The following is a 27,711-nucleotide window of genomic DNA, read 5'->3' as shown; positions in this document are numbered from 1 at the left end:
TACTGATATTTATCCTTAGTAAATGTTGCAGTTAAGTGGATGCATCATGCTCCTATATTAACTTCTAGTCTCAGATTGTTTTCCTCTCTGCTATCTACATATAGTCTGTATGGAGTTATCAGTCAACTGCTTCATAAAGTTGGAGTTTAGAAATCAGTAGGAGTGGACACACTGATGTGGAAAGAATGAGATTTATCAATGCTGGCCATTTTCTTCGGTGATTTTCGTTCAAGCATACTATTAACAGCAAAATTATTAACTTAGAAAAGTTATTTGAAATTTTGGACTACTATGGTTTTCTTTTCTTTGCCTAGTGAATTCTTCATGCCAGGATTGGTTGATACACACATTCATGCACCTCAGTATTCATTTGCTGGTACAAGAGTAGATCTACCTCTTTTGCAGTGGTTAACTACCTATACATTCCCAACAGAAGCCAAATACAAAGATAGCGATTTTGCAGAAGAAGTCTACACCAGAGTTGTTGTAAGTATAGCAAATGTCATTTACTCGTTTGATTGCATTCATATTTGTGAAATATATATATATTTTCAGAAGGTTGAGAGAAATGAGAGAGCATATTTTAGTGTCATATAGCCGCTGTTCTAGTTGCTGGTTAAATCTGTCACTTATTTGTTCCCGTCTAATTCCTTGGTTGCTCATAGGACAATTCATTTAATCACATCACTAACAACTATCTTGTTTATCATCTTTTCTGATATCTAAGCACATTGACTAATATTTAAGATTGCTGTCAGAGCTAGTGCAGCTGGCTGGTGCCGACAACCTCAATTCAGAAATAATCAAATACAGTTAAAAAAAATTTCCTTCTCTACGTGAAGGAAATATTATGAACATGTCTTTGGCAAAGACTACATTACGGAGAAGAGGCTTCTCACAGTTAACAGATCTGGGTTCTGGACAAGTTGAGGAAGCAGCTTTTACAGCTGAGGGCTCTGTAGCAGGAATTCTTTTCATCATAGGGGCTTTACTTGAAGTCTTTGGATGATATTTGTGGCATAAGTAGAGAAGGACTGTTTTGAACTAGGCTACTTTTAAGTGATATAAAGACTTAAAGGTCAAATTCCACATGAAGAACAATTAGCAGCTAGGTCAGATTGCTGAGTACTGATTCTGTCCTGTGACTAAAATAAATCCTTTAATAAGTTGTCTGATACACCTTCACATGATTAATTGACTTGACCAGCATAAGCTGCCTTGCATTTGTCTAACACTGTGAGAACATTTGTTGTCAATGTCACAGCATTCTAGGTCTGAAATAACTAGTTATACTCTCCTTGCCACACAAACTTTAAAAAATGACCTTCTGCAGTCTGATGTAGTAAGAACACTTAGAAGTAGCTAGGTCTTGAACTCTAGCAATCAACACATATGACTTCAGTGATAGAAAGCATAGAGATTATCTCATCTTCCAGAAATGTTTGTCAGCATCCTGTTAACTATCTCCATCTGTTCAAATTGGGTGAGATCAGGTGGTCAGTGCTCATGGTGACACATATTTAATAATATTACCCGGAAAAGATATAAGTGAAAGCTGGAAGTTAATTGAAGGAGCTTGAACACAATGGTTAGCTTCTTCCACACATGTATCAAATAGAACAATATCAGGAAAGTGTCTTCACCTCCAGGTACTGCAGATTACTAGTAGGCCCACAATACTTCATGGCCCCGTGTGTCAGAACTGGATCTAGCTGTCTGGATAGCTAGTATTTTCAGGCCAGCTTTTTGGTGAAAACTATTCTGAAAGCCACATTGTCAGAGTTTCTCCAGTCTTAGTTAGTTGGAAGACTGAACAACTTTAAATATGACTTAGACATAATTGCCATCAGTTTAGTAAAAGCTGTGAAACTATAATCCAAGAAAGGCAAAAGACATTTGAATGTCTAAAAGAGTTTTATAAGTCAGTGCTGCAGTATTGCATTGAATATTTCCTACAGAGCTCAGAAAGGCTTGAAGAGCTCAGAAAGCAGTGGTGATGGAAAAGGATATTAAAGGAGAAACATAGGAAGAGAGACTGGAAAGAGGTGGTCTATTTAGCAGATGATGACAGATGAGGAATAAGATAGAAGTATATAAAACAACTTGTCTGGATGAGGTAGGTTAAAAGTTACACCATCTGGCTTACGATACAGAAACAAGGACATAGGCAATAAATTTTTWAAAAAAGATAAATAGAAGTAATATTTCACAAAATTTGGAATGGTACTGTAGATCTCGTTTTCACATAAATTGAGGCCAAAATTGAATAAGCTTTAAAGAAGATTAAAGAATTACATCAGTATGAAAAATATTCTCATATATTGCAAATAAAACAGTACATTTTTTTAAATTGTTATTTTATTTCCAATAAATTTTCTGTGCTTACTAAAAGTAAACAACCAGTTGAAACTTGGCAGAATTTTAGCAGAAACCTCCTCTTGTCCCTCAAATTTTAGAAGAGCCAATACTTTATGCTGACAAACATAAATGGAACAAAATATTTTTAGATTTCATTTGACAATGAAGTTATAAATACAGAAGAGGAGAATGTTGACTTTTAAATGCTAAAAATAACAAAAGTAATTTGTCTCAGTAGTGAAATTATTATTTTTGAGACTCGTTTTAGGCACACTTGAAGATGTATTTTTAATTAATAGCTTTAATTTGAACATTTTGGGGAAAGCACAGAGGTTGGCTTCGTGTTTATGAAGTAATTAGCTCTAGCTGTTTTCGAAAGGTGCATCGGATGGCTATGGGCTACTGCTATCTCATTAAAAAAAAACTTCGCAAATTACAGTGTAATCAGGATACAAAGAAGTAATTTAAACCTTCATGGTGGATAGGTAGTCAATGAGGTATACATTGGTCCCAAGATAAAATGAAGCTATAAATGATATTATGACTTAATATGACTTTAAATGGTTCTTCATCTTTTATGGATATTTGCTGTTTTGTCTTCCAAAAGTAGTGTGAACAGGTATCAGCCACCTTCTCCTTTCAAATTGTATGATTAAATAAGTAATTAGATTAAGCTCTAAGCAATTGTTCACAGTTTACTTTTATCTTGAATTGTGTTAAATTGCATTCAAGGGTTGAAGGTGAAGAAGGGTTTGTGTACCTGAAAGCCTGTTATTTCTAGCCACATCAGATGGCCGAATGAAGGCCTTTACTTTTTCCCCCAAATCTTGCTTTACTGTTAGATAAACAATGCTTCACTGTGAAAAATCAGAGTGTCTTTCCAAATTATGGAGTAACTTAGATGACTGGTTATTTCTGTTTCTAAATTTAATCTGAGTTAAACATAAGTCAGAATTTGCTACCAGTTTGAGGAAACTAAAGATGTATTTCTGTGGGCTTAGCCATTGTTATAAACCTGTTTAGCTTTGGAAGAAAAGTTTTTGTATTTATTAACATTCACATTTTTAAAAGCTATCATAAAATTAAAAAGCTATATTCTACCTTTCCACTTCACTACAACTTCTGTTGAATTTYGCAATAACTACATGTTCTTGCAATTTGAAATCACTGAGGGCCTGTTCTGGGTTTTGGCAGTGTGGCTACTTTTTTTTCCAGACAGTTGAAATTGGTTTCTTTTTATAGAGACGAACTCTGAAGAATGGCACAACTACAGCTTGCTACTTTGCAACAATTTACACAGATACTTCTCTTCTCCTAGCTGAAATTATAGGTAAGACTACAAGAATGAGTTTTGAAGGATGTTGTATGGACGACGCTAGTTGAAGCCAGCAGATCTTTGCCATTTTAGATTAGCTAAGGATTTGTCCCTCTATTCATTCTTTTTATTTGTTGTCTCTCTCACACCATGTCCCCGAAATCCGGTCCAGTTACTGGATTTATCATTCATTTATCTATTTTTCTCTTTTCTTTCCTTTTTGGCTCTGGAAGTCTCATGAATGGTCCCAACTTAAAGATGAAGAAAAARGTGTAAATTCTGTTCATTCTTAAATGAAGCTGTCTTGGTGGGGTAGAATTTGCTACTTTGATTTCAATACTGGCTGTGTCAGGAGTTTTTGTAGAGAATGAGGATGAGTTTTATTTTCTTAAAAATCTCAACAGATAAATTTGGTCAACGAGCATTTGTTGGCAAAGTCTGTATGGATATGAATGACAGTGTTCCACAATACAAAGAGACTACTGCTGAATCTATCCAAGAGACAGAAAGGTAAGATGATTAATTTGGTAGCACAGCCTTCAGCAGTAAGACATTTTAATACTTCTGCAAAGTGAATATGAAGCTGGTTGGGAATTTGCAGGCCTAAATGTATTAGGAACTTTACTTTTTGTTCTTAAAGCATTGTTTCCTATGGTTCTGGCAATTCATACCTACCCAGCTGCTGCACAGCACATGCAGTTTCTCTCTAGCTCTTCACAAGGATTAAGGAAGCTTCAGTTCTAGACATTAGAAAGAATATGTGTATGTTCTGGCCTCCCCTTTTACCTTCACAGCTCTGTTTGTAGAAGCTATGTGACCTGATATGGGGGAACAGCTCCTTTGCCCCCATTAATGACTGAGCTATTTCCTCCCCCAGTTAAGGTTTTATTCAAGTTGTAGGAGCCATCTTTTGTATACCCCATTTTAAACAAACTCCAGTTCTTTCTTCCTCTAGCATAACGCTAATTTTACAGTACAGTACGATTACTGTAATTTGCAACTAAGTGAATGAAAGAAAACCAAATCGAGACAATGTACCTTGTGGGTTTATTGCAGGTCAGAGGTGAAGGCCAAGATTAGGATATGGAAGCCTGCTGTCTTAGACCTCATCTTTCTTGTCTGTGCTTGGAAGATGCTTAGACAGAAATATAAATTTGCTCATGGGAATATTTACATATTTATTTAAGTATTTCAGCTATTGTGCTCAAAAAGTAAATACATGCCACCAGATATTTATATTACTGATACCTATGTGAAATAGTTACCTTATGTTTGCAAGTTATACGAGAAGAATGCCAGTATTAAAGTTGGAAAGTGTTGTGAATTAATGGCATTTATTTTTACTGCTATTTTTAAAACATTTTAAATTGTTTATATTTTGCTAACTTTTGTTTTCCCTTTGCCTAAAAGCTATTTTTTTCTTAATACAGTGAGTCCTGCTGAATTGTCCTGAAGGTGTCAGAATTTCTAGTTCTGATTTTTTAAAAGCTTCAGAATGATCTGAATAGCTTTCCTTTAAATATTAGTCTTGTGTTGCAACTCCATTCTCTTGTGAGTATGTTAACAAGTGTCCCAGAGCTTTGAAGGAGAATGTGCAACGGGTGCTCTGCGGCTATCATAGAGAAGAGAGCTGTGCATGTAGGCGGGACAATTCACTTCCATCGTGTCTGAATCTTGCCAATACATTGCTGAAGAATGAAAAAGCTCTTCCTTTTCCTTAAGAGGGGCACTTTTTTCTTTTTCTTTAAGAACCTAAGAGATGTGATCTAACACAGTGTCTGCAAATTGATACACTGATTTCAGTGCTTCATAGTCAGCCTATGGAAATATTTGTATTTTATGTATGGAGATAGTATACAATTTCAAGTATTCTGTATATTTAATCTAAATTCAGGTTAAGAATTTGAATCTACCCCTCTTTTGAGAGGATGATATTAAGTTAGATAATTGTAATCTAAAATACATTATATCCTGCTTATATTAGCAGTCATCTGGAAAGAGGAAGATCCACGTTCAAATCTGTTCTTACAGACAGCAGTGGTTTAAATCTGAGCATCCTTCTTTTTAGAGTAGTGTATGAACTAACAAGGTGTAGAGTGTACACCTTGCATTTATATGGATGTATTGAGCTAGGTCTTCCAGTTTCAAAACAGTGCTGATACTTGTAATGAATGAGAAGAAGAATGAAAATAACCAGTTTGAGGTTCTGGATTATCATCTGAGAGAGCAATACTTATGTTCTAGTTTCTGTTCCAGTGAACAGAACTAATTACTGTATCAGGTGAATCATTGAGAGACAGTTAAGCAGAAACCTAATTTACATTGCCTTTTGACTTTCAAAGTTAGGCAATGGTGGGTTCAAATTCCATTGGTCATAGGCAGAAATTGAACTTAGGTCTCTCATTTCCAGCAGGTGATCTGGTACCAGCTTCAATATTGTGAATCTAGCATTAGTTTCTTTCCACTTGAAGTTATTTAATAATGATCAGTACTTGATCCAATGTTTGTTATGACCAAAATTACGTTTTTTAAAATAAACTGTGACATAAAAAAAAAAAAAAAATCACAGAAATCTTGTCCAGAGGCCTTCTCATGCTAGRTTTTGAGAGTTCTTCATATACATGGCACATACAAGTTTTTAGGACATTGCTTCTCTTCAAAGTCAGAGAAAGTTTTGTTTGCTTGTCTATATTACCCATATTGACTGAGAGTTTTTGTAGAGAGTCTCTGGGGTAGCTTCTTTTATTTAACAAAGTATGTGAAACTCTACTGTACTTTCCATGAGGTAGATAGTTTATGTACTAACATTAATAAAAGCACTTCTAGAAAATCAGCGATCCTTTAGGTAAATGAGGAGTAGATACGTATAAGTTTAAATCTCAGTGTATGCAACTACTGTATAGGAGGTATGAAATATTTCAGCATCTTTTAAAAATAGGACTTTAAATGACAGAATATGTTTAATGCTGTGATTTAAATTAATGTACAGATAAAGTGTTTTTCATTAATGTTGCTGCTGTAGCAAACAGTTATTTCAGTGATTTTAATATAACATGTATTTGGTTTCCGCTGAGAACTCAGAGTAGTTACCACATCTGTAAGATTAATTATTACAAATAAAAAAAAYCTGCATATTTAGGGCCAAATTCACAATTGGCATAATTTAATGCAGTTATGCTAACTTAACTGTATTTTATATTTTTATTTTATCTGAGAATCTGGCCCAGCTTTCTGTATAAGATTGATGAATGTCAAAATACTTAATAAAATGCCTAAGTAAATATTTTCTATATTTTTCTTAATTTATAACATAGGTGACAATTATAACATTTTTTTTTTCTATCTGTTTTCAGATTTGTTAAAGAGTTACTGGAGAAGAAAGTAAGTAGAGTTTTCCTTTATATTCACTTCTGTGTTCAGAAAATGCCATGTGGATATATGGAATCAGCAATCCCACTGACAAGCTCTATTGTCTCAGTGACAAATCAATAAAAATAAGCCTTTCTAAGAGCAGTTCTCAGTCTGCACAAACTTCTGCTAGCCAGGTTGTGGAGAAATGGTCTTGTAGCCGTATAAATTCAGTTTTGTGCAGTTAGAGAACAGCAGAACAATGTTCTATGAATAGTCTTTATTCACTTTAAAGTACTCAGCTTCCTACGAAGGACAGTTTTCTATTAAAGAAAGGTGGAAGTCAATACATCACTCTGCGGTATATCTAAATACACTAATAAAAGAACGTCTATTCACCAGCAGAAAGATGTCTTTACAATTCAGTTACTAATTCATTACCAAATAAGTATTTTGGGTCAGCCCATGCATTCAAGTATGTTTCTAAAGAAATTCTACAGCTACAGGTTGACACTCCTATACTAACACTCCTATATTAAAAGTAGGGATTCTTTTCTCATCAGCCTTTGTTTTCGGTGGCTTAATTTGTTAACATTTTATCTCAAGGTTTTCAAGAGTAAAAGCCTAAAGTCTAGTGCCTAAATTGGAGTAATTAGTGGAGTAATATCCTGAAATCCTGTATCTAGGAGGTGGAATAAGAAACTACGAACCAAGTTATCACATACTTTCTTCTAGTAGTGCCAGATACACAGTGATGAGAAGTATAGCCTCTGTGTGAGCGTGGAATAATGCAATTGTCTATTTTTTAATGGAAACCTTAATCCAAAAGTGCAAAGTGTAAAGTAAATGACTGCAGCTCTAGTCTCAGTATCTTTCCCACTGTTTTCTAGTTGTGTAGCGTATCTGGGCCTATCCCTAATCTTCCTTTCTGTGGAGTGTAAGGACAGATCGTTGTTATCAAGGGTGGAGAAGATCAAGCAAGGAAAGGGCTTTTTGTTTTTACAGAATATGCAGTTTTGCATCATTTCCTCTCCTTGTGGACTCTTTCTTTGAGGCTCATGGAAGCAGGACTCAGGAAAAAAGAGTTCATTCATCTGTTTCATCTCTCTTAATGCCTACTTGATTTCATCAGCAAAGATGAAATGAGAAAGCATTCAGTGCTTCTGTTGAAGTCAGGTGAAACCTCAGTGAATTAAGAGAAGAGTTCTCATAAAAAAGCTTCTTTTCTGAAAACAATTTTAATAATTTTAGTAAAAAACTTTGATTCTCTATTCATATGATGAAGTTTCTCATAAAAGTCAGAAAATGACTGTAGAGTTTATTTATTCATGTCAGCAAAGGTTGCAGCAAGGAACATACATACAGACAAAATCTAATTGTTATGTAAATGTTTGCCATTCATTCTGTCCTTTATTATGGTTACCAATACGTATGTGCAATCTCAAGCATGTCTTTTTGATATTTTCAGTATCCAAGGGTGCAGCCCATAGTAACTCCTCGCTTTGGCCCTTCCTGCACAGAGGATTTGCTGTGTGCACTCGGCAATTTAGCACAGGCTCACGATCTCCATGTACAGGTAAATTCTGAATTTCTGAATATAATTTACATGCTGCGTGCATAAAAAGCACACAGACCAGGCAGTTTTCATAATTTTGGCAAAACAGTTAAGCTACATTCTTAACTTTTAAATTTCTGTCTTTTAAATTCCTCTGAAATTATTAGTGGTCCTCTACCAGATCACTGTGACCTGCACAGGGAATGAGACAGCTTGTAGCTGGAAGGCTGCACATTTCAGCAATCCAAACATGTGGTTACTAGGAGACCAACAGCAAATATTGGAGGTTAGAGCAACCTTTAGGTTGCTAAAGGTTTTTCTCCCCTATTCCAAGCCTATCACCATTACCRCTGTCTTCCTGCCTCCTGCTGATTCTGCATAAAGCAGATTTCAGTAGATAAAGAATTGGGTATTTTTGTATCATATTTAACATTGTCAACATAGATGTGGGATTTACTGTGTGATAAAATTTCTTTGGTTAAAAGCTTATAGGTAGGTTAAAATTTTGATAAATCTCTTTTTTGGTGGCACAGTTCTAGGTATATACTGTACTAAACCTACCCTACATTAGGATTATTTATCATTAGAAGGCAGGGCATTTTCAAAATACAGGAAGTACATGCTTCAATGACAGCACMGGATAAGCCAGATTTTTAGCTGATACCAGGAACTATTCAGCCTATGTAAAGATATGTGGAGCAGTTACCTTTTATGTTGCCTTGATCGAAGGGCGCACGCTTTGGTAGGCTGGCATCTTTTGTCTTGCAGTTGTATGTATTTATTTATTTATTTATTATTTTAACATTTGCCAAGTAGCAAGTGGGTCTTTATGTCACCATAATACTGGGATAGACTGTCCAAGCATTCCTTTCCATATCAGCTTTCAGGGAATAAAATGGCTGCTCCTCTGGATCCTACAGATCTCTCTGATAAAAGTAGAAACATTCAAGGACTGGATCTAACAATAGCTTTAATAAAGACTAATGCCTTTAGAACCAGTAAATTGGTCAGAAGGTTGTAATGTCAGGTTTATTGTTATATAAAGCGGATATTCATCACTGTTTATTTTRCTGTTGCAGAGTCACATAAGTGAGAATGAAGAAGAACTCTTGCTTGTGCAGAGCCAGTTTCCTGCCTATCAGCATTACACGGATGTGTATGATAGAAACAGACTGCTTACCAGCAAGGTAATTGCCTGGAACCTTCCACAGCTTTATCCATGTAGAGAATATGTTGGTGAATTGTAGTTGCCGGAGAAGTATATTCTGTCTAGGTCAGGAGGCATAGTGACATCTAGTGGGAAGAAATCACACTTACGTTCTTGATTACACAGGTATTGGTCAGATATTGGAAAGGTATTGCAGTTTTAGAATGTCTGTGATTTCCCTAAGCATTTTAGAAAAGATGAGCGATGAAGACATTTGATGCTCTCTGATCCAGTTTCGAAGGACTCCAAATAGAATGAGAGGGAGGTTAGGTAAAGCTGGTAATGCTGCAGCTGGTAATTCTTGAGAAATACCCAGCTGACCTTACATTACAATGTTCCTGCATGTTGTTAATGCCTGAATGTACATTATGACAGGACCAACTTTTTCAGATGTTTTCTATGGAAAAAATGACTTGTTCTAATGTATTCTGTATGTGACAGACAGCCGACTGTTTCTGCTACCCCCAAACATTCCGATCTCATTAGCTGATTTTACCAAATATTGATAGAGGCATAGTGGCCTCACAAATTGAAATTCACTAAAGTTTTAAGCTGGCAAGATAAAAGCAGGCAGATCTTCCACCTGCCCACACTTAAGTAGAGGTTGGAGTGTGAGCTCTCACCTTATTTGATATCAGAAAGCTCATGCAAGACAGACTTTATAACCARCTAACTACAGTTGGATTGCTTAAGCGGTTAAACTGATTTAAAATTTTARGAGAGAATTTTCAGAGGCACAAAGGACAGCTGAAAGCTCCATGAGAATTAGATACTGAATGCTCATTTCTGCTTTTGAAAATCTACTGCTGTAAAGTATATACTTATAGTCCTTTTTGCTTGAGAAGTCAATACGGACTACTTAAGTATGTACATGATACTAGCTTTTGCTTTCTTGCACAGTATTGTGCATGCTAAGTTGTTGCATAAATATAGTGGAAAGAACACCAGAGCTGCTAAATACTGGTCCCAATTCTGTCAAACTTTTATATCACTTTTATAGCACTAGAAATTATCACTAAAAATCAAGGTTACTAGTGCTTTCTGATGCCAGACTCCTTGCTTTGAGAAAGGATTGTTTTGAAGATGAACATAACAAACAGGACTCCTCCCTTCTCTTCCCAAAACCTAAGACATYAAATTAAATGTTTTTAATGTTGAAATATGTTTTAATGCTGAAATACTTCCTTTTAAAAAACAGAGATCTACAGAGATCTGGTTCAACAGATAACAAATATATGTGCTTACCTTAAAGTGTGACTACTATCATGGGTTTTTCAGTTGCATTTAAGCTTAAGAGAGGGCAATGTTATGGCATCATCGGGGGATGTTCAGTGAGAATAATGTTTGTGCATTTTTGATTTCTATCACCAGATTGCAAGGCCTATTAGAGCTCTTTACCTGTCACATCCTTCTCTCTGAGTATACATTTGGCATATTAGGTAATTCAAAGTAGATTTGTCATTAGTGTATGTCCCTTTAAAGTAGATTTGTCATTAGTTTATGTCCTTTTAAATGATACTATCTTATTCTCCTATGTTTTGTGCATACTGCTTGTGAATTTATCCTTAAAATCAACCGTGTAAGCTAAGAAGGAAAAGTTGTTAATCATTTCCATAACAAATTAACTTACATTAATCAGAGAATATTCCAGATGAGATCTACATAGTGCARAACTTCAGAGAGACCATAGGAAAAAAGCTGAGAGTGTATACATCTTCCATTGTGCCTGATATGTTCCTAGCCCCAATACTTGATCTACATAGTAGCCATATAAAATACACATCATAAGGTTACTACAGTGCTATGTCAGCTGGSGAATTCGTGCTCTTGTTCCTTGCAGCTCTTGTGTGATAGTTACAGTCAGGGCAAGAGTTAGCATCTTATCTTTTTGTATAAAGAAATGAAAAAAATGCAAGGAGAAYGATCTGTCTCTTAAAGTCTGATTTAAGGCTTACTGAAGTTAATGATAGTTTCTTCCCAGCTGATTTCAAGAGATTGTTACTACATTTGTTTCTCTTGATGGTAACAGGTACCCTTTGGGCTATTCAAAGCAATGTAGCAAAAAGTCACAAGCACTGAARTAAATCCAGTGTTGAGTAAAATCAGTGATTCTCTTTCTCGTTAGACAGTGATGGCCCATGCCTGTCATCTTTCTGAAGAAGAACTGAAACTTTTTAGCCTTCGTGGATCTGCAATTTCACATTGCCCCAATTCTAATTTTTCGTAAGTTTTTTTAAAAATTAATGGTTTACTGTTGGATAAAGCTGTTATTTAAATAGTACCCTCAAGCCACCAAAGCAGCCTGACGTGTTGAATTGAGAATGACTATTCATGTTCCACTTCTGCATGCTTTAGACTGACTAAAGATCTTTGCATAGAAATATTTCTTTCTCTAAACTTTAGTTTCTTATGACTTCTCCATCCATTACAGATTCTAGTTGTCTCCCTTCCCCCTAAAAGTATATATATGTTTTTTTGAATTCTTGTAGTCTTATGACACAACTGGATCCATTTAAAGGAAGCTCTTAGGCAAGCATGAGGCCAACCAAGATAGTGTTCTAAACTTTAGCAGTGGTTTTGCCTTTAACAAAATAAATGTATTTTAGCAATGACTTAAAGCTTTAAAGATTCATGAAATGAATTCTCATCTCCTGRAGTGTACTTTACAACACATGTAATATATTAAGGCCTGTTTTTCAGCAGATTACTATTAAACTGTGGGAAAATTCTATTACGAAATTTTGCTTTACTTTCAGTGATTAGGAAACATAGTTCAGGTTTATGAACAGAAATGCTGCATCATTGTTGCCTAATGTGTCACGTGTTCTGAGAGCTGCTCTAAAGCCGTGTTCTTACTGAATTGTAGGAATAAACTTTCCACTGTATATATCATACAAGATATGTTTCTTATTCCAATCCAGGTTGCGCAGTGGTATCTTGAATGTACAGAAGGTTCTGAAACACAATGTGAAGCTTGGCCTTGGGACAGGTTTGTAGTTTACTGTAGAATTTATCTATTTCAGAAACCATTGGAAGATACAAGAACATACCACCTGTTTGTATTTTAAAGTCAGCATGATTCGAACCCATGGACCTGATTTTTTTTTTTTTTTTTTCTACTTCAAATCTAGCACAGATCAAAAATGTTAAAAAATACAAGTGTAAGTGAAGAAGCCTAAACTGCAAATTTTCAAGTTTGTTATGCTAAATTGCCTTTCTGTTTACATGATCTTGTATGTAAGAGCACCTTTATTAGGAATTATATGTTGAAAGACAGTGCTTAGCAATAAAACTTTTCATGTTTACTGCATTTGCCTCTTTGTAACATTTAACTGATGCTCATAATACCTTGAATCAGAGAATTATTCCAAAAACTTATTCTGATCTCTTCTAGATGTTGCTGGTGGATATTCAGCTTCCATGCTTGATGCTATCAGGAACACAATGATTGCATCTAATGCCCTTCAAGTTAATAAAGTAAACAAAACAGGACTAACTCTTAAAGAAGCTTTTCGATTAGCAACTCTAGGAGGAAGCCAAGGTAAGAAGAAGTTTCTCAAGAATGTACATAGAGAACTACAGCTCTTTTTCATACTGTGTCCTTGTCTATCTTTTTTATATTGTCTTTAAAGATGGCTGAACTCACAGATTTAAGTCTAATAATATATGTGCTAGTTAGAGATTTCTTTCAATCTCTCAACAATACCGGACTGATTTTAGAAAAGCATTCATGTTAACATTGACAAGTTAATAATAGAATCTTAATGATTTTTAGGGCTTTATGTTTCAGGGCTCTTTAGTCCCTGGTGGTTTTATGCTTATCACACCAATTGGAAAGATTTTGTTTTGTCAACAACCAACAGTTAAAGAAAAGCTGTGCAGTTACTATAAAATTATGCATCRTATTTGTCATCTGCTGCTTAATTTGTTTTTTCTTTTGAGCCATTGGTGAGGAGGCTTGTCAATGTCTTTCCAGCAGAGCAAAATATGATGCAAGTCACTCCTCAGACAAAAGCATAACGTTTAAACAGCGTATGCATCATGATTATTTAAGATGCAGTTGCATCTACAGAATACAGTCATCGTATCTGATTCACTAACATATTTTGTCATGATCAGTATTCACAAATACTCAATTTTTGTACAATTAGCAAAGTTTTATTGGAATTTGTATGATTTTGCAGAAAGCCAATCCACACACAGATAAAAATKTATAATTATTTCAGTTAGCAGAAARGTGGCYGCTACCTATTAAAGAACTGATCCTAAGCCTTTTCAGTTTAACTTTTTTGTTGTTGTCGAAAGCACAGGTAATGGAAACTAAAAATTCCATTCCAAAAACAGAGATCTGTTTCCCAGAATAAATACTRTGCTAATCAAACATGAGAGTAAGTAAATTCAGATGTAAAAAGGAAAACTTCAAAATCTCAAACTCACRTGTGACTACTTCCTCTCCCTAACTCTTGTGTTGCTTTTGTCTGGGTTCTGGAGTTTTCAGTACTACTGTGTATTTATTTTATATATTGATTTTTGAAGTATTTTATCCTTACTGAATTACTTTCAGAAAGGAGGTAGAATATAAATTACTAGTATACTCTTCCAATAGCCTAGACAAGTGCAGTTTTGAGAAATTTAAATGTAACAGAATTTTGTKGGAATAATTTCCTTTGAGACTCCTAAACACTTGTCACCCTCTTGTGTTTAATCTAAAAACTGCATTCTACTCACAACCCAAAAGAATGAGATCATTTCAGCTGAAGCTTCTAAGCAGTAAGAGCTAGTATTTCACCCATTATGAGGAGTTTAAATATCTTTATCCTGTCACCCAGAAAATTCATTAAAGACTGAAGTTCAGTTGCTAGGCAGGTGCAATCTAAAAACAAATGAACAAATTATATTATTATTTGATAACCTAATTTAATTTCTGAACATTGGAGATACTGATTCCATGTTCAGATACTTTGTACAATGTAAAAATATCCTGAGTCATTTCAAAGGCGATGGAGAGGCATCTCTTTAGATGCTCCAAGTACTTTGAAGGATTTATTTATGGAGAAATTGTAGATTTCCAGTGTTTGTGGACCTGACATCTAGAGGTCATGATGAAGTCTGAAATAGTAGAGCTAAATAATAGAGTTTTACACCGTAAGACAAGCCTTACAGCTGGATATGGGAGCTTCAGATTTGGAGATGATTTTTTATTTCATCATATTGTTTTTTTCTKACTAATTACCCTTAATTAAACTCTCAAATAAGAATAAACATACCTTATTTATTATTGTTACATTATTATGTGTTACTGTGGAAACTGTCAAGGTTGCTTAAGCAACCTAAGTGTAGCCTTACCTTAGGAAGGTGAGCATTATTATATACCTTATTATTGATCTAACTACGWTTCAGTGGCCCTTTTGGAACTTTAAAGATTTTGCAATGGAAGCTATTATTAGTCTTTAAAAAGTTAGTAGTTGATGCATCAGAGCTGCACATGGCACAAAACTAAGGGAGAACTTTCAAAGAACAAAAGTAAAAAGTTATTCAGATTTCTCTTACTTTTAGCAGGTGCCCTTCATCATTTCACCAACAGATATATGTTTTTACTGAAAAGTTGATAAAGCACACATATGGCAGCATAGTCACTGTTATAATTATTTTCAGGCTTTTCCATGTTACAATCTAAACTCTTTAGCTTTTCTTATGAACATCTCAAATTGCCAGATGCTTCCATGGCACCTGGAAAGAGGTTTGTGTTGAAGACCTGTTTGTGAGCTTATTTTGATTCTCAGTTCTAGGACTGGAAGATGTGATTGGAAACTTTGAGGTTGGCAAAGAATTTGATGCACTGCTAATCAACACAAAGGCTTCAGACAGTCCTTTTGACTTGTTTTCTGCTGATGCTTTTGAGGTAATCTGAACAGGATCAGTGATCAAATTACTGAAAATACTGTAGTAAAGGGCTGTGATACAACCAGAGTTATTACCTTCTCTTCAGGGTTATCCTAGTGTCAGGAATCAAGTGTATTCCACTACTGCTGTCTGTATTGCAACCCAAGAAGTACAGTACTATTGTAAGAATTGTGTTAGCCACAATGACGGTCTTACTTGTCTGTGAGCAAAAATGCATACAACATTTTAATGTATGTTTTATTAGCTCGAGTTGGCAACTGGAGTCAGCTAAATAGCAGTCAAGAAAGAACAATTTAGTTTCAGTTAACATTTTGAATTCAGACTGAAGAACCTGTTCCCAGTCAAAGTCCAGGTTGCGCTGACCTCGCTGCTATTGCAAATTGAAACAAAAACTCAAGATAGCTAATTTGAATTAAAAGCACAGCTTTTATGTGAATATATAATCACTATTGGTATTATGCAGTAAGGACATCTTCTCAAACAAAACCTCTCTATGACTGCAAAGGGTAAGGAASGACAGTTATTTGAATTTACTAGTGTGGTCAGACTGTCTATTGCTGCCTCTATTGTGAAGGCCGTCATTCTCTTAGAAATGCTGGCATAACTGATTAGGTAATTGTTCCTTAACCTCATTCAGTCACAGTAATCTGGGTTAGATTAAGCCCTTTGAATTGCAAATGTTTTTCCTAAATCAAATCATTCTGGAGAAAAAAAAAATCAGGATCAGTCAAATCTTTTTAGCCAAGTTAGTAGTTCTTAGGACTGTAAAAATACATACAGCTTTGTGTTATTTTTAATAGCAATAAATGCATTTGAGAGCTCTAAAAATGAAAGAGGGAAGTATTATGTTGTAGGCATATATTTGTTTAACTACTGTCAAAGCTGTACACATTTTCATCCTGAGACATATAGCTTCCTTACTGAAAAGTAATTATTGGAAAACATGCAAATTAACTTTTGATTTTACAGTTAYTAAGCATATTTAGGAAAATTATTTTTACCAACTATTTCACACTTTAAGTAATTGATTTGGGATAGCAGATACTGCTTTCTGAATTTGGGTTTCTCCAACTTTTTTTTTCAGGATATCCTCCAGAAGTTCTTGTATCTAGGTATGTTTTGATCCTCACCCCACAAGAAATTCTCTTTTGGTTTCATATATCAAAAATCTTCAAAGTTGGTATGGAGATTACTTTACATTTATTTATAAATATTGAGTAAGTATTAAGTAGTGCAACTTTTGTCCTTTGGGACCTAGTAAAATACTCAATTTAACATTATCAGATGCACTAAGTTTAACCGTCGGATTTATTTTCAGAACAAAGTACTTTTGCAGATCAATTGATGTTGTATTTTTTTTTAACTCCCAAACAAAAAAGCCTTAAAAAAAACTCTTTAAGAGATTAGGTATTCTTTATAGGACATTGTCTGGACCAAGAGGTACGGTGCACATCATAGTGCTACACAGAGATTTTGGAGTTGGCTCTGGCCACATCTSTGTGGTTCTCTACTTAGACTTTTGATTTTTTTTGAGAAGTTAGCTCAGGCAAAGCAATGTCCTAACACACTTTTACCAGTGGGTGGTACTTCAGTTAGCTCAGATAGCTCTGTGCTGCAATGCATTTTCTATACAGATGTAATTTCAGGTTTTAAATCTTATAAATATATAGAAAATCCATGACATTATTGCAAAAGCTGAATGCAGACCCTTTTTTATTTCTTAAAAATAAAAGCATGCATACTTTAATATCCATTGATCTTTATGGTAGCCTTGACTGTCCCTCTCCAAATAAAGTTTCTCAGTCATAGGAAACAGTCAATGAAAATGATTTACTGCAAAACTCGAGGACTGCATCATTTTCAGTAACTAGATTGGTRCATAGATTTATGTGCAAATTTCTTTCTCTTTTCTGTTATTTCAGGTGATGATCGGAATATTTCTGAAGTGTATGTGTCTGGAAGGCAAGTGGTTCCTTTTTCAAGCTCAGTATAAATCCATTTCCCTTTTGCAAAGCATTCTGCTGATCATTCTACATTTGATTTGGAAAAGATTGGTTAAACACACTGATCAGGAATGGGACTTCAATTTTTTGTTTGCAAGTTTTGAAACGTGAAATGTCAGAAAATTTGTTTGACCTTTAAAGAATTATTTTACCAAAAAACTGTCACAGTTGTAAGAGGAAAAGGGCATTTTAATTTCTCTGTGAAAATAGCATGTATGCACTGATAAGAGATTTGGTAGTTATCTTCATTAAGTAGGGCAACTGSTGTTCCTCTTAATAGTAGTGTAGGAAATATTAAGATGGTCAATGAAACTTTCCTTGTCTCTTAAGCGTTTTAATTTCAAAAAAAMCAAACAACCCACTACTAGTAAATCTATTTTGCAAATACTGAATGTCATGAAATAGTGCAATTTCCTTAATATTATTGATAATATAACTTTGTGGCATTTTGGGGCATTTAAAACATTTTTCATTTTCCATTAGRTGCTTAATTTTTAAAATAATGATTTCATTCAAAACATTATTTTTTAGTAGAAATAAAATAAGAAGTATGTATTTTTAAATAAGTAAGAGTGCTTGTTCTCAAAGAGTTAAGATTTGTCATTAGTATTCAGATGGAAGAGAASTGGTGGATGAGCCATCTAAAAAATGCGTGATTGGTCAAACAGGCTGAGGTGGGGAGAGCCAAAGGGCTGTATTGTTCTGTGATTCTATCAATTGAAACTCTGTATCTCCCCATTTTTGTTCTTAAGTCYAGAAGCAATCAATTCGATCTTGCACCATTTTTGTACCAGTGCAACTGAATTACCTTTGGTGGAGTGACAGCTGAATGAAACTTGTGTTAAATCAGAAGCAAGCACTAAGGCATCTGTGTGGGCTAGTCTGTGGTAAATAAATGAATAGAGTTTATTTTTAGGCTAGAGGGAAAGCTTCATCTAGTTTAACCTCCTGCAAAACCCTTCCAAGTTCTTTTGCTCCCAACTATTCCTTTCGTTAGGAGCAAAAGAACTTGGGAGGGTTCTGCAGGAACCTCCTGTCCCTTAACCTCWCTGTAAGAGAAATGAGTGGATTAAAAAAGAATCACTAGAAATGGATTGTCTCTGGTTGCTACCACTTTTTACTTGAGGTAGAATTTCTTATTAGAGAAAGCAGCAGCTCAGCTTTAAAGTACTCTTCTGTGTTTCTCAGCACTGAAGGAGTCATAATTACAGCTGTGTACRATTCTAGGTAAAAAGAAAAAAACATGTCATTTTTATTTTATAAGTCTGTCTGACTTCCGTTCTTAAGAAAACATACTTCCCTATTTTTTATCTGAGCCTTTTTTTTATTGCAGGGTTAGTTGGGAAGTTGCTTTCTATTGCATTATTACTGTTTTTGCAACACAAAGGGTATAGGCTTGAATATCAGTTCCAATAGAGACCATGTTGTACAGAGCTGCTGTAATCATTTATTGAGTATGAGGCCTGCTTCWAATTCCATTGATTGCATTGAACTTTGTTTCACACTTTTACCTCTCTGCCTGACAGTGTAAAGGTGCAAGACTTCCGTATGTTCACAGTACGGGGGAGGTGACTGCATGAAAGTTTCCCTCCATGTTTACTTTCCAGGGGATGCTTGGCCCAATATCAGTAAAAAACTTGATTTGATTTTAAAAGCATTTCAGAGCTTATGTGCAGTTAACGCTGGGCCTACATGGGACAGTATAGAACCATGCAGAAGTGTTCAGGCCAGCTTATTCGCTAAAGGCAGAATAGCCTGTCTAGTGTGGTGTTTTGCTGAAGTTGAGTGACCCTACTGAGGACCACGGTATTCTGGCTTGCAAACACCACTCTAATGCGGCAACACTGCTTTCTTGTTTAGCGCTAGCTCGGGTCTCTTCTCATGTCACTGCACTGTGACATATGTGTGTGCTCTAGTATAGTCTTAGTATCCATTACATTTAATCATTCCTAAGATCTTGGGAGTTAAGGTTTTTCATATTCAGTCAAAGTGCTTTTCCTAACAATTTTGGTTTTCATACATCCCAGTCTTCTCCAAGCAACAAAACTTCTCGGCAAATATGCTCTTCAGTTCTTTAACTTTGTTCCTTGATTCAGGGAGCTTTTTTCCTCACCATTTYTGACATGGATTTAAGGGACTGTATTTCAGATTCTGAAACCAAGGATCTGTGAGACACGTGTTTCAATCCTCCCAGTTACTGTTTGAAACTACTAGGAAGTTGTGTAGTTTTCAGCTTTGGCTTTCCTGCAGGAATGTATTCTGTGATGGAGAAAGATTACACAGCCTTGTGTGCTCTATATGATTGTGCCACACTTCTTTGCTTCCAGAGTTATGAATTAAATCAACACTTTTATTTTAGTTATAGTCCAAATTATGCCTGATTTTTATTGCTTTCCTGCTTTTTTGTAATTAAGAATGGGATTCAGCTCTCTGAAAAAGATTTGGGAAGAGGKAAGGATTGCTTTTTTGCAAACTGGGAATGTAAAAAAGACTTTAACAAGCTTAACACTACCTCATGCTGACCAGGTTACAAAGGGACTCCCTAGGATAACTACTGCCAAAKAATTTGGTATTTGAATATTGACTGTGTTAACGAGCAGTTTGAGTCTCATTAAATTCAGGCACAAGGTAAGAACTTAGGTATCTRATTTGACTTTTACTAGTATTTGATCATTACCCAGACTTAGAACTGGAGAATCAACTTTACAAGAATCTCAGATCGAGGAGTAGCTCTGCCTGCAGRTAGTACCATGTACTTTGCACGTCATCATGCAGTGCCCAAGAAAGGGCCAAGCAAGGGCTAAGTTGAATAGCATCACACTAAACACTGAGGTGTTTAGTGCTTCAGAAAAATAAGTCTGAATTTGATGTGAGAGGAAGCCAGTGGAGRAATAAATGTAGCCATATAACAAACAAACTGGAAGGTAATTTCAGCAGCAGCCTCTTATGGATGGACCAATACTGTCATGCCAGAGTGAGGTCCTCTGAGGTGCTCCCACAGACTGGTTCTGTGGAAGATGGCTTATGCCCAAAATTTTAAGGTTCGAAGGGATCCTTTGTCATACAGAGGATATAGTAACCAGACTTCTCAGAAACAATTTTGGGAAAGTCACTGAGGATCCCACTTGGAGTTATTAATCCTTGTTGTCAAGCTATTTGGTGCAGTAGGAGTGGATCAGTAGRTGAAAGAAGTTAGTGCTGAAACTCATACGCCTACACTGCATACAGCTTCTGACTACATTAGTCCAATTCCCTGGATATATATCCCCACTGTACATGTGGTTTGAAGTAGGCCAAGTAATTGGTTCAGACTCTTAGAGTGCATTTGGCATGCATCTGAGCCTCCAGTGTAGTTTTCTCCAAATGAAACTAAATCCTTGTGCATCAAAACCACTCTGCAAACTGAACTAATGTTCAATAAGCAAGCATAATTGGGGAATTCACTTCAAAACAGCACTACTGCCTCAAATCAAAATGCTGATGGAGGCTAGGCCTTCTACTCTTTTCTGCCATCCTCATTGGCACAAAACTGATTAGCAGAAGACAAATCAAAGCAATCTCCTTTTCTCTTCTTTCTTTTCTCAAAAAAAATGTGAAAAAATGCTAAGGGGAGATGAGTGTAAGTAGAAAGAAAAATAGAGCTAATTTTCAGTCAATATAAATCAACATAGCACCATTGACTTTAGCTGAGCATCAGGCCCTCAAAATACCAATGTAAGATAAAACCTCTGGAAAAATGTACACCCAACTGCTTCCAGATGTCAATCCCCATTAGTTCTCTTGCCAAACTGTGGATGGGATCTTTGTTTTTTAATGTTTCTGTGTTCAATGTCAGCACGCCTTTCAGACAAAGAGGGAAAAAAAAAGGTAGTTTGGAAAGCTTACTTCTTAGTACAATATACTTAATGTGTTCTATGTTCAGATCAGCATTTATTTACTATAAATGGAATCTATATGAATTATTTTTATATGTTGATCTCATTGTGTCACTTTAGTTTTTGATTATTAATGAAATGGTACTAAGTATCGCCTGTGCATTATGCAGCATTATTTGAATTATTCATGTGTGGCAAGTGGATTTCTGCACYTTAAAATGTTGCCTTGGCCTAATGTTTGTATTTATTCTGTGKTTTTTTTTGCAAACAGAAAGTTTTATAGGGAAAAATTTGTTCACTGTACTGAACATTCTCATTATTATAAGTGGAATTTCTGCCAGAAGAAGAAATGTTAAAATGACCGTACTTAAAAGTCTGTGCCTGATTATACACTCATGGATGAAAAGTATATGATTTTATGGAAGCTGACATGAATAGGAATGTTTTAATTAAAAAAAAAGGAGATAGGTTTTACTTTAATCATGGTTAGGCAATGCAGATTAACAAAAGCCAAATTGTTCGTGCAAAACWTCTACTGTTAAACTGAGCAAACAAGAATATAACGGGTCTTGTTTATACCCTAAACAAGAATACATATGTTACTTTGAAAAATAAAGAGTTTTTTCAAAGAGTATCCCAGCTTTAAAAATAAGGTATTAATAACATTGCTCAGACAAGGTGTTTAAAATGTTGTTTTAAGCATTTCCAGAAATAATCCATAACAGATGACAAGGTGAATAGTTTTTAGTATTAGACTTGGTGCTGCCTTATCTGCAGCMCTGTGTGTAGTAGTGGCCAATGCATCTTTAAAATGATGATGCACAACTAGATGACACTTCAAAAAAGTCAAGGGATTTTGATAATTTGAGAAGGGCCTGGAAAAAAATAGTCTGGAAAGAGATTAAAAGAGAGAGAGAGAGAAGGATGGCAGCAAAATACAAAATGCTAAATAGAAAGAAGCTAGATCAGAGGAGCTCATATGAAAAAGGAAAAAGAAAACTTTTTCAAGCAACATTCCATTAAATCACGGACACCAYTCCTTTTCAAAGTCATTCAAGGTCCACCAACTGAACAGATTTCTGAAGGGCAACAGTTGTTCATAGGCATGATATCCTTTCTTGCCATGTTTTTTGTGGTGTAGCGATGACTGAGTCCTACACAAGAACATAGATATCTAATGTGACTGGAGTTCCTGAAAATAAGCTGTTTCAAAAAGCAGATCATTCTGAACTCCAGAATACTGCAGTGAACACAGCACTTCTTAAATTACATGAACATATGTCCAGTACTGATCTGGATACTAAGAACTTCGATCAGAAGKTTTTTTTTAAGTGCTTATACTGTAAGTGCAAGGGCTTCTGCTTCTCTCAACAGAGAAGGTAGAGCAAATGACATCTGCAAGGCTCTGCACATGTACACACACACACACACGGCAACTAAAAGGACATCATCTGTTGTTTGAAATTACAGGAAAAATTAGTTTTCCTTGAAAGGCTGAGGGAGGGCAGTTTCCTGGAAATTTCAGTGGTAGCTTTTTCTTGCAAAATTCATTGAATCAGAGCATGCTCTGACCAACGGGATTCSCTCTGGCTTTGGCAGTGTCAGCATCTTGTGCAAAAGTGAATGCAGTAGTCCTACCTGGACTCCCCAGTCAGGATTCAGACTTGTGTATTCGATTTAATTCTGGCTTTAGTTACTGATTTCTCACACCATTCATGTTAATATGAAAATAATTCTGAATGAATACAGTTGGGAGAAAGATAAGCCTAAATTTTCTTATAGCTATATATATCTTATACCCGTATATGGGGATCTTACACTCATCTACMTAATGCATCAACTAAAAGGGTTTGTCTGCATCAAGAAGGCACTAGTGTGTTTGCACAGCTTTTGCACTCAGTGATTATGACTTAATGACTTGAGTTATCCGGTAATAATTAAATTTAGTCAAGATCAAGACGTAAACTGTGAATAGTTGACATGCACATAAAAATGTTTTGTCTTTGTCTGCACTTAAGTCACCAAAGGCTTTGCTTGGCCAAGTGYTCCTACGTGCATTTAGATACAAAAACTCCCAGGAGATGAGCTGTCAGTGGAAGGGACTAGTGCTGGCAGCAACTGAAGGCTTCAACCTCCCTGTCTTACCTGACCTTGTGGCTTCTGAGTGTTAGACATTCCTTTAAAGGCTTTTACTGATGAAGCTTTCAAAAAGCAGCAGCACATACACCTTAGCTGAGGAAGGTTGTGGCAGGAACTCTATCAACCCTTGCTTCGAGAGGACCTTCTTTCCCCAAGGGAGAACTGACATCTCCCCAGAGTGATCTTTATTGATCCTGGTCCTTGGTTGTCTGCTTATCAGCTGTGGTGCATAGGGTCTAGTTCCTTCTTTTGTGAAAAATACCTAGCTGGAGTTGCATTGTGGAGTTCCTCCTTCCTGTTGTACTCATGTATATTTTAAAAGAGGAATGATATATTTGGAATAATGGCATATGCGATTTGCTCTTTTCTGCTTGTTTTTGATTGTGCTARCTGGGAACTCATGTACTGTTGAAACAAAATAAAGAGGCCTGTGTTTACTTCAGCTCTCATCTTTTTCTGTGTGTGACTTTGGAGGAGAGAGGAAAAACATGTCAAGCTGACTAACAAAGATGTGCAGWGAAGACCATAGCAGACTCCAAAGTGTCAGAACTGCAGAGAACTTACCTGTTCCCAAGGGAACGGGGGTGCAGCCATTGCAGAGATTTGTAAACATTGCTTAATATGTATGGCATTATGTTAGGGGATCCTTCTCTAGATTCAAAATTCTTGCAGCATTTCAAGTAACTTTATTACTAGATTTACTGAGTGACAAATCAAAACAGCTGTTTCAGTGAGATTTTTATTATTCTGTGCTTAAGTAGACTATCTTGAACTGCTTTCTTATTGTGCTTGGCAGCCACTATGTAGAGTCACATCTCCTTTAGTATGTTTTTCTTCACTTTTTAATTTTTCAAAGTTTAGGCATGAAAAGGTTCCCTATTTAAGCAACTCTAAAACACACTAGAAGTGGATTTTCTTAAGACAAAAACTCCCACAGGAGAACCATAATTACACACTGAGGAATTGTATGCTGAGGTTTTAAGAATTATGAGCAAGTTTTTACCAAATTATGCAAAATTATGTGCACATGAAATAAAGTTGTTTTGTATTTTCATCAATAAACTTATCAGCAGAAGTTATGCAAACAAGAGCAAAAATAAAACAAAACTCCTTTATAGRCTACAGTTCTTAGTAGAAGGGTTCATTTAAACTGTTCATCATAGGAATTCTGCTACTTAACATTTTATCTTGGAAAATAGCACTAAGAAACACTTTTGTAACATTTTGCTCTAATACTGTGTTAAAATTTTATCTAAGACCTATCCATTTAAAACAGTACAAACTCCAGATGTGAGCACAGTTGTTAGGCTATAAAGGGTATGTAAGCCAGGCTGAAAATTTGAGAGCCTTTGAGTAAGTTGTCAGTAAATCTCAAGCTACCGTTAGCTGTTTCACTGCAGTGAGTAGATGCAGGCACAGCGTACACAAGTGAACACAGAATTTGTAAGCTTAAAAAAAAACCCTACTGAATAATCATGAGTGCATTACTAGTCTAATTTTCATTGGTCTCCTCCCATGGCTATTAAAAAGAATACAAAGGCTCTTGTTGGTTTGGGATCAACTTCTGAATTATTTATAAATTAGCTTAATAGGTCTATAGCTTACGAGTAGAGAACACAGTTAAAATGCAAAAAGAGCCTTGCCCTATGCTTTTCCTCTGTAATTAGCTGTCTTGCTTCCAGAGGAATGAGTTTATGACTGCATTCTTTTAATTCTGATTAAAACTATGCTTTAGGAATTACCTAAAGGAATCCCATAAAATCCAGATGAAAATACCAGCAGCACCTCTTCCTCTCATGTTTTGTTCTAAAGGTACCATTTTAAAACACAGAGGATGTTTTGCTTCCTAGGATCTGGAAGTATTAAAATGGTAGCTAGAATCTGATCTCAGCCTCCGGTTAAAACAAATCAAAACCTACCACCAAGCTGGCCTAAGTTCTTAGCTGTAAGTAGCCCAAATCCTCTGATATTTGGTAAAGAATGTCAATTCCAGCCAGCTGCAGGTAGTCTTAACTCTCATTATAGTATGCTACATTTCTAGAGAGATTGTTCCCTGAGCTTTTATTTTTGAGGAGGTAGGAAGAAGGAAATGATAGGACAATATGGGACTATAAAGACAGAACTTTGTGAAGTTTTACTGTTAGATTTACTGAGGTTGTTTTACTATGTAAGATTCTTCTCAGTAATACCAGTCTTCTGATCAGTATGTGGATCATGCTTACATGTGAACATCTGTACATTCCGTTTTTSACTGTCACCTTTTGTGTGTACAGATTACAGGCCTTAGATTTTACACAAACAATTCTTCAAATGTGTACATTACAAAACTTCGGATAAATGCTTTTGTATGTGAAAATGTACAAGATTGCTCAGAYGGTTATTTTGAAGATTTACATACACAAAATGCATACACAGGCATTTGCGTAAGTAAGCTTGTGAAAATATTGTGACATTGTTCATGACTCCTTTTGATATTGTTTTCAAAAAGATTAATTCAGGAAGAATCTTCAAACAGGCCTACTTGAGTATGTGCAAAACTGTCTTTAAATAAATGCTCCGTTTTGAAAGCCAGTGGGTACATCATCAGTATTTTAGTTCAGAGGAGAAGTGAGCTGAGTCTCCAGGTCATCTCCACTTTCTGCATTTTGCTTTGCATCATGGAGTGGTGCTGGAGTGCACAACTACATTACTTTCAAATGAAACAGAAGATTCGCTTAGGTAGTGTACCTACTACATGCAATGGATATTCAGCCCATGAACCAGAACTAGTCCATATTAAATGCCCCAAATGTGTAGTGTGAAGGTCAAGTCCTCAGCACCATCTGTTCTTTTGTATGCTCCTGTTGCATGTTACAACTTGCTAAGGTAGGCTGTAAAATACATTTTTGTTACAGAACTCGAACATAGTACATAAATACTTGTAATTGCTGAATTGTAAAGCCTATCCCTTGAATCAATTCTCTTGTTGCAATTTATTACTGCAATTCAGTTTATGTTGTTGTTCTACTTTAAAAGATACATGTTTGTTCCTTCTTGACATTCTTCTAACCAGCACATTCCTCATGAGTTTAAAAAGTGAGAAATTATTGCCAGAACATAAGTTACAGAGATTTGGTTAAAGAAAGCCTCTGAGAATGGAGATAAAGCATAGCATAAACTGAGGAAAGTGAACCTTAGAACAGCGTGCTGTATTCACCGTAGACTAAATAACTGATAATAGACTCTGCTGCCACCCCCTGAACAGAATGGAGCAAGTGCTGTTCCCCAGCTCATCCTTTACTCAGATTTGTACACACAAAAAGAGGTCTTAATGATCCCTTAGCACAGCAGAATGGTGCAAGGTCCGAGAACTCCTCATCTCATATGCTAATTACACTAGATGGCCCCATGAACTTAAAATTAACTAAGGCCAGAGGTGTTTAAAAAGCGAGTTATTTCCCTAAAAAGGCACAGCCACTCTCTGCTCTTACTTAAGGAGTAGTTTATAGAGTAGGCAGGCGTTCTCACGTTTAGCTATTCTGCAGTTGATGTTACATAGCATGAAGGAAGTGAGACTCTTCATATTTATTAAAGTTACTCCGAGATACATTTACTTTAAATGGCTTAAAGAAAATGAAATTACTCCCTTCCCMCCTGCTTTTCTGGCAGGCTTCCCAAACACATACCAGTAGTGCAATGACAGAGACCTACAGGCCTACATCTTACCACTAAGCCTCCACATGAGGGCCCTCTTGCTGCCCAAACACTTTCCAGCCCTGGCAGTTCACCTTTTGACACTCACYACTTTTTACTTCACTGTGGAAACAACATCCTAGGTCACAAGCTGTTCAAAAGGACCCTCTTAAGTCCAGCCCTGCCTCACGGGGTCCAGCATGTTGGCCCACTGGCTATGACTGCAATTTCCCATGTAACRCTGGGGAGAGCTTTGCTCTGGTGAACTGTCTGGTTGAACATGTCAGGAATCTGGTTGAATACATCAGGAATTTGTAAGGATAAGACCTGCACTT

The 27,711-nt window shown here is 35.9% G+C and overlaps 1 protein-coding gene across 2 annotated transcripts in view; it reads left to right on the top strand.

Moving 5' to 3' along the window:
- The window catches only part of GDA (guanine deaminase), a 31,237-nt gene extending 7,091 nt beyond the window's left edge, over positions 1-24,146 (top strand). For both annotated transcript variants that reach the window (XM_085313681.1, XM_085313689.1), the window contains exons 3-14: positions 315-486; positions 3,601-3,688; positions 4,078-4,183; positions 7,027-7,054; positions 8,490-8,597; positions 9,656-9,763; positions 11,909-12,006; positions 12,705-12,772; positions 13,178-13,324; positions 15,567-15,685; positions 16,772-16,799; positions 17,610-24,146. In XM_085313681.1, coding sequence (XP_085169807.1) covers positions 315-486; positions 3,601-3,688; positions 4,078-4,183; positions 7,027-7,054; positions 8,490-8,597; positions 9,656-9,763; positions 11,909-12,006; positions 12,705-12,772; positions 13,178-13,324; positions 15,567-15,685; positions 16,772-16,799; positions 17,610-17,680 — 1,141 coding nt within the window. In that variant the 3' untranslated portion in view covers positions 17,681-24,146. The remainder of the gene's footprint in view (positions 1-314; positions 487-3,600; positions 3,689-4,077; positions 4,184-7,026; positions 7,055-8,489; positions 8,598-9,655; positions 9,764-11,908; positions 12,007-12,704; positions 12,773-13,177; positions 13,325-15,566; positions 15,686-16,771; positions 16,800-17,609) is intronic.
- Positions 24,147-27,711: the final 3,565 nt, after the last annotated feature.

The sequence above is a fragment of the Rhea americana genome, unplaced genomic scaffold (genome assembly GCF_003343005.1).
Source record: "Rhea americana isolate MKP2758 unplaced genomic scaffold, rheAme1 scaffold_11, whole genome shotgun sequence".
Taxonomy (NCBI): domain Eukaryota; kingdom Metazoa; phylum Chordata; class Aves; order Rheiformes; family Rheidae; genus Rhea; species Rhea americana.
Note: the sequence above shows the minus strand (reverse complement) of the source record. Positions and strands in the feature narration are given on the sequence as shown.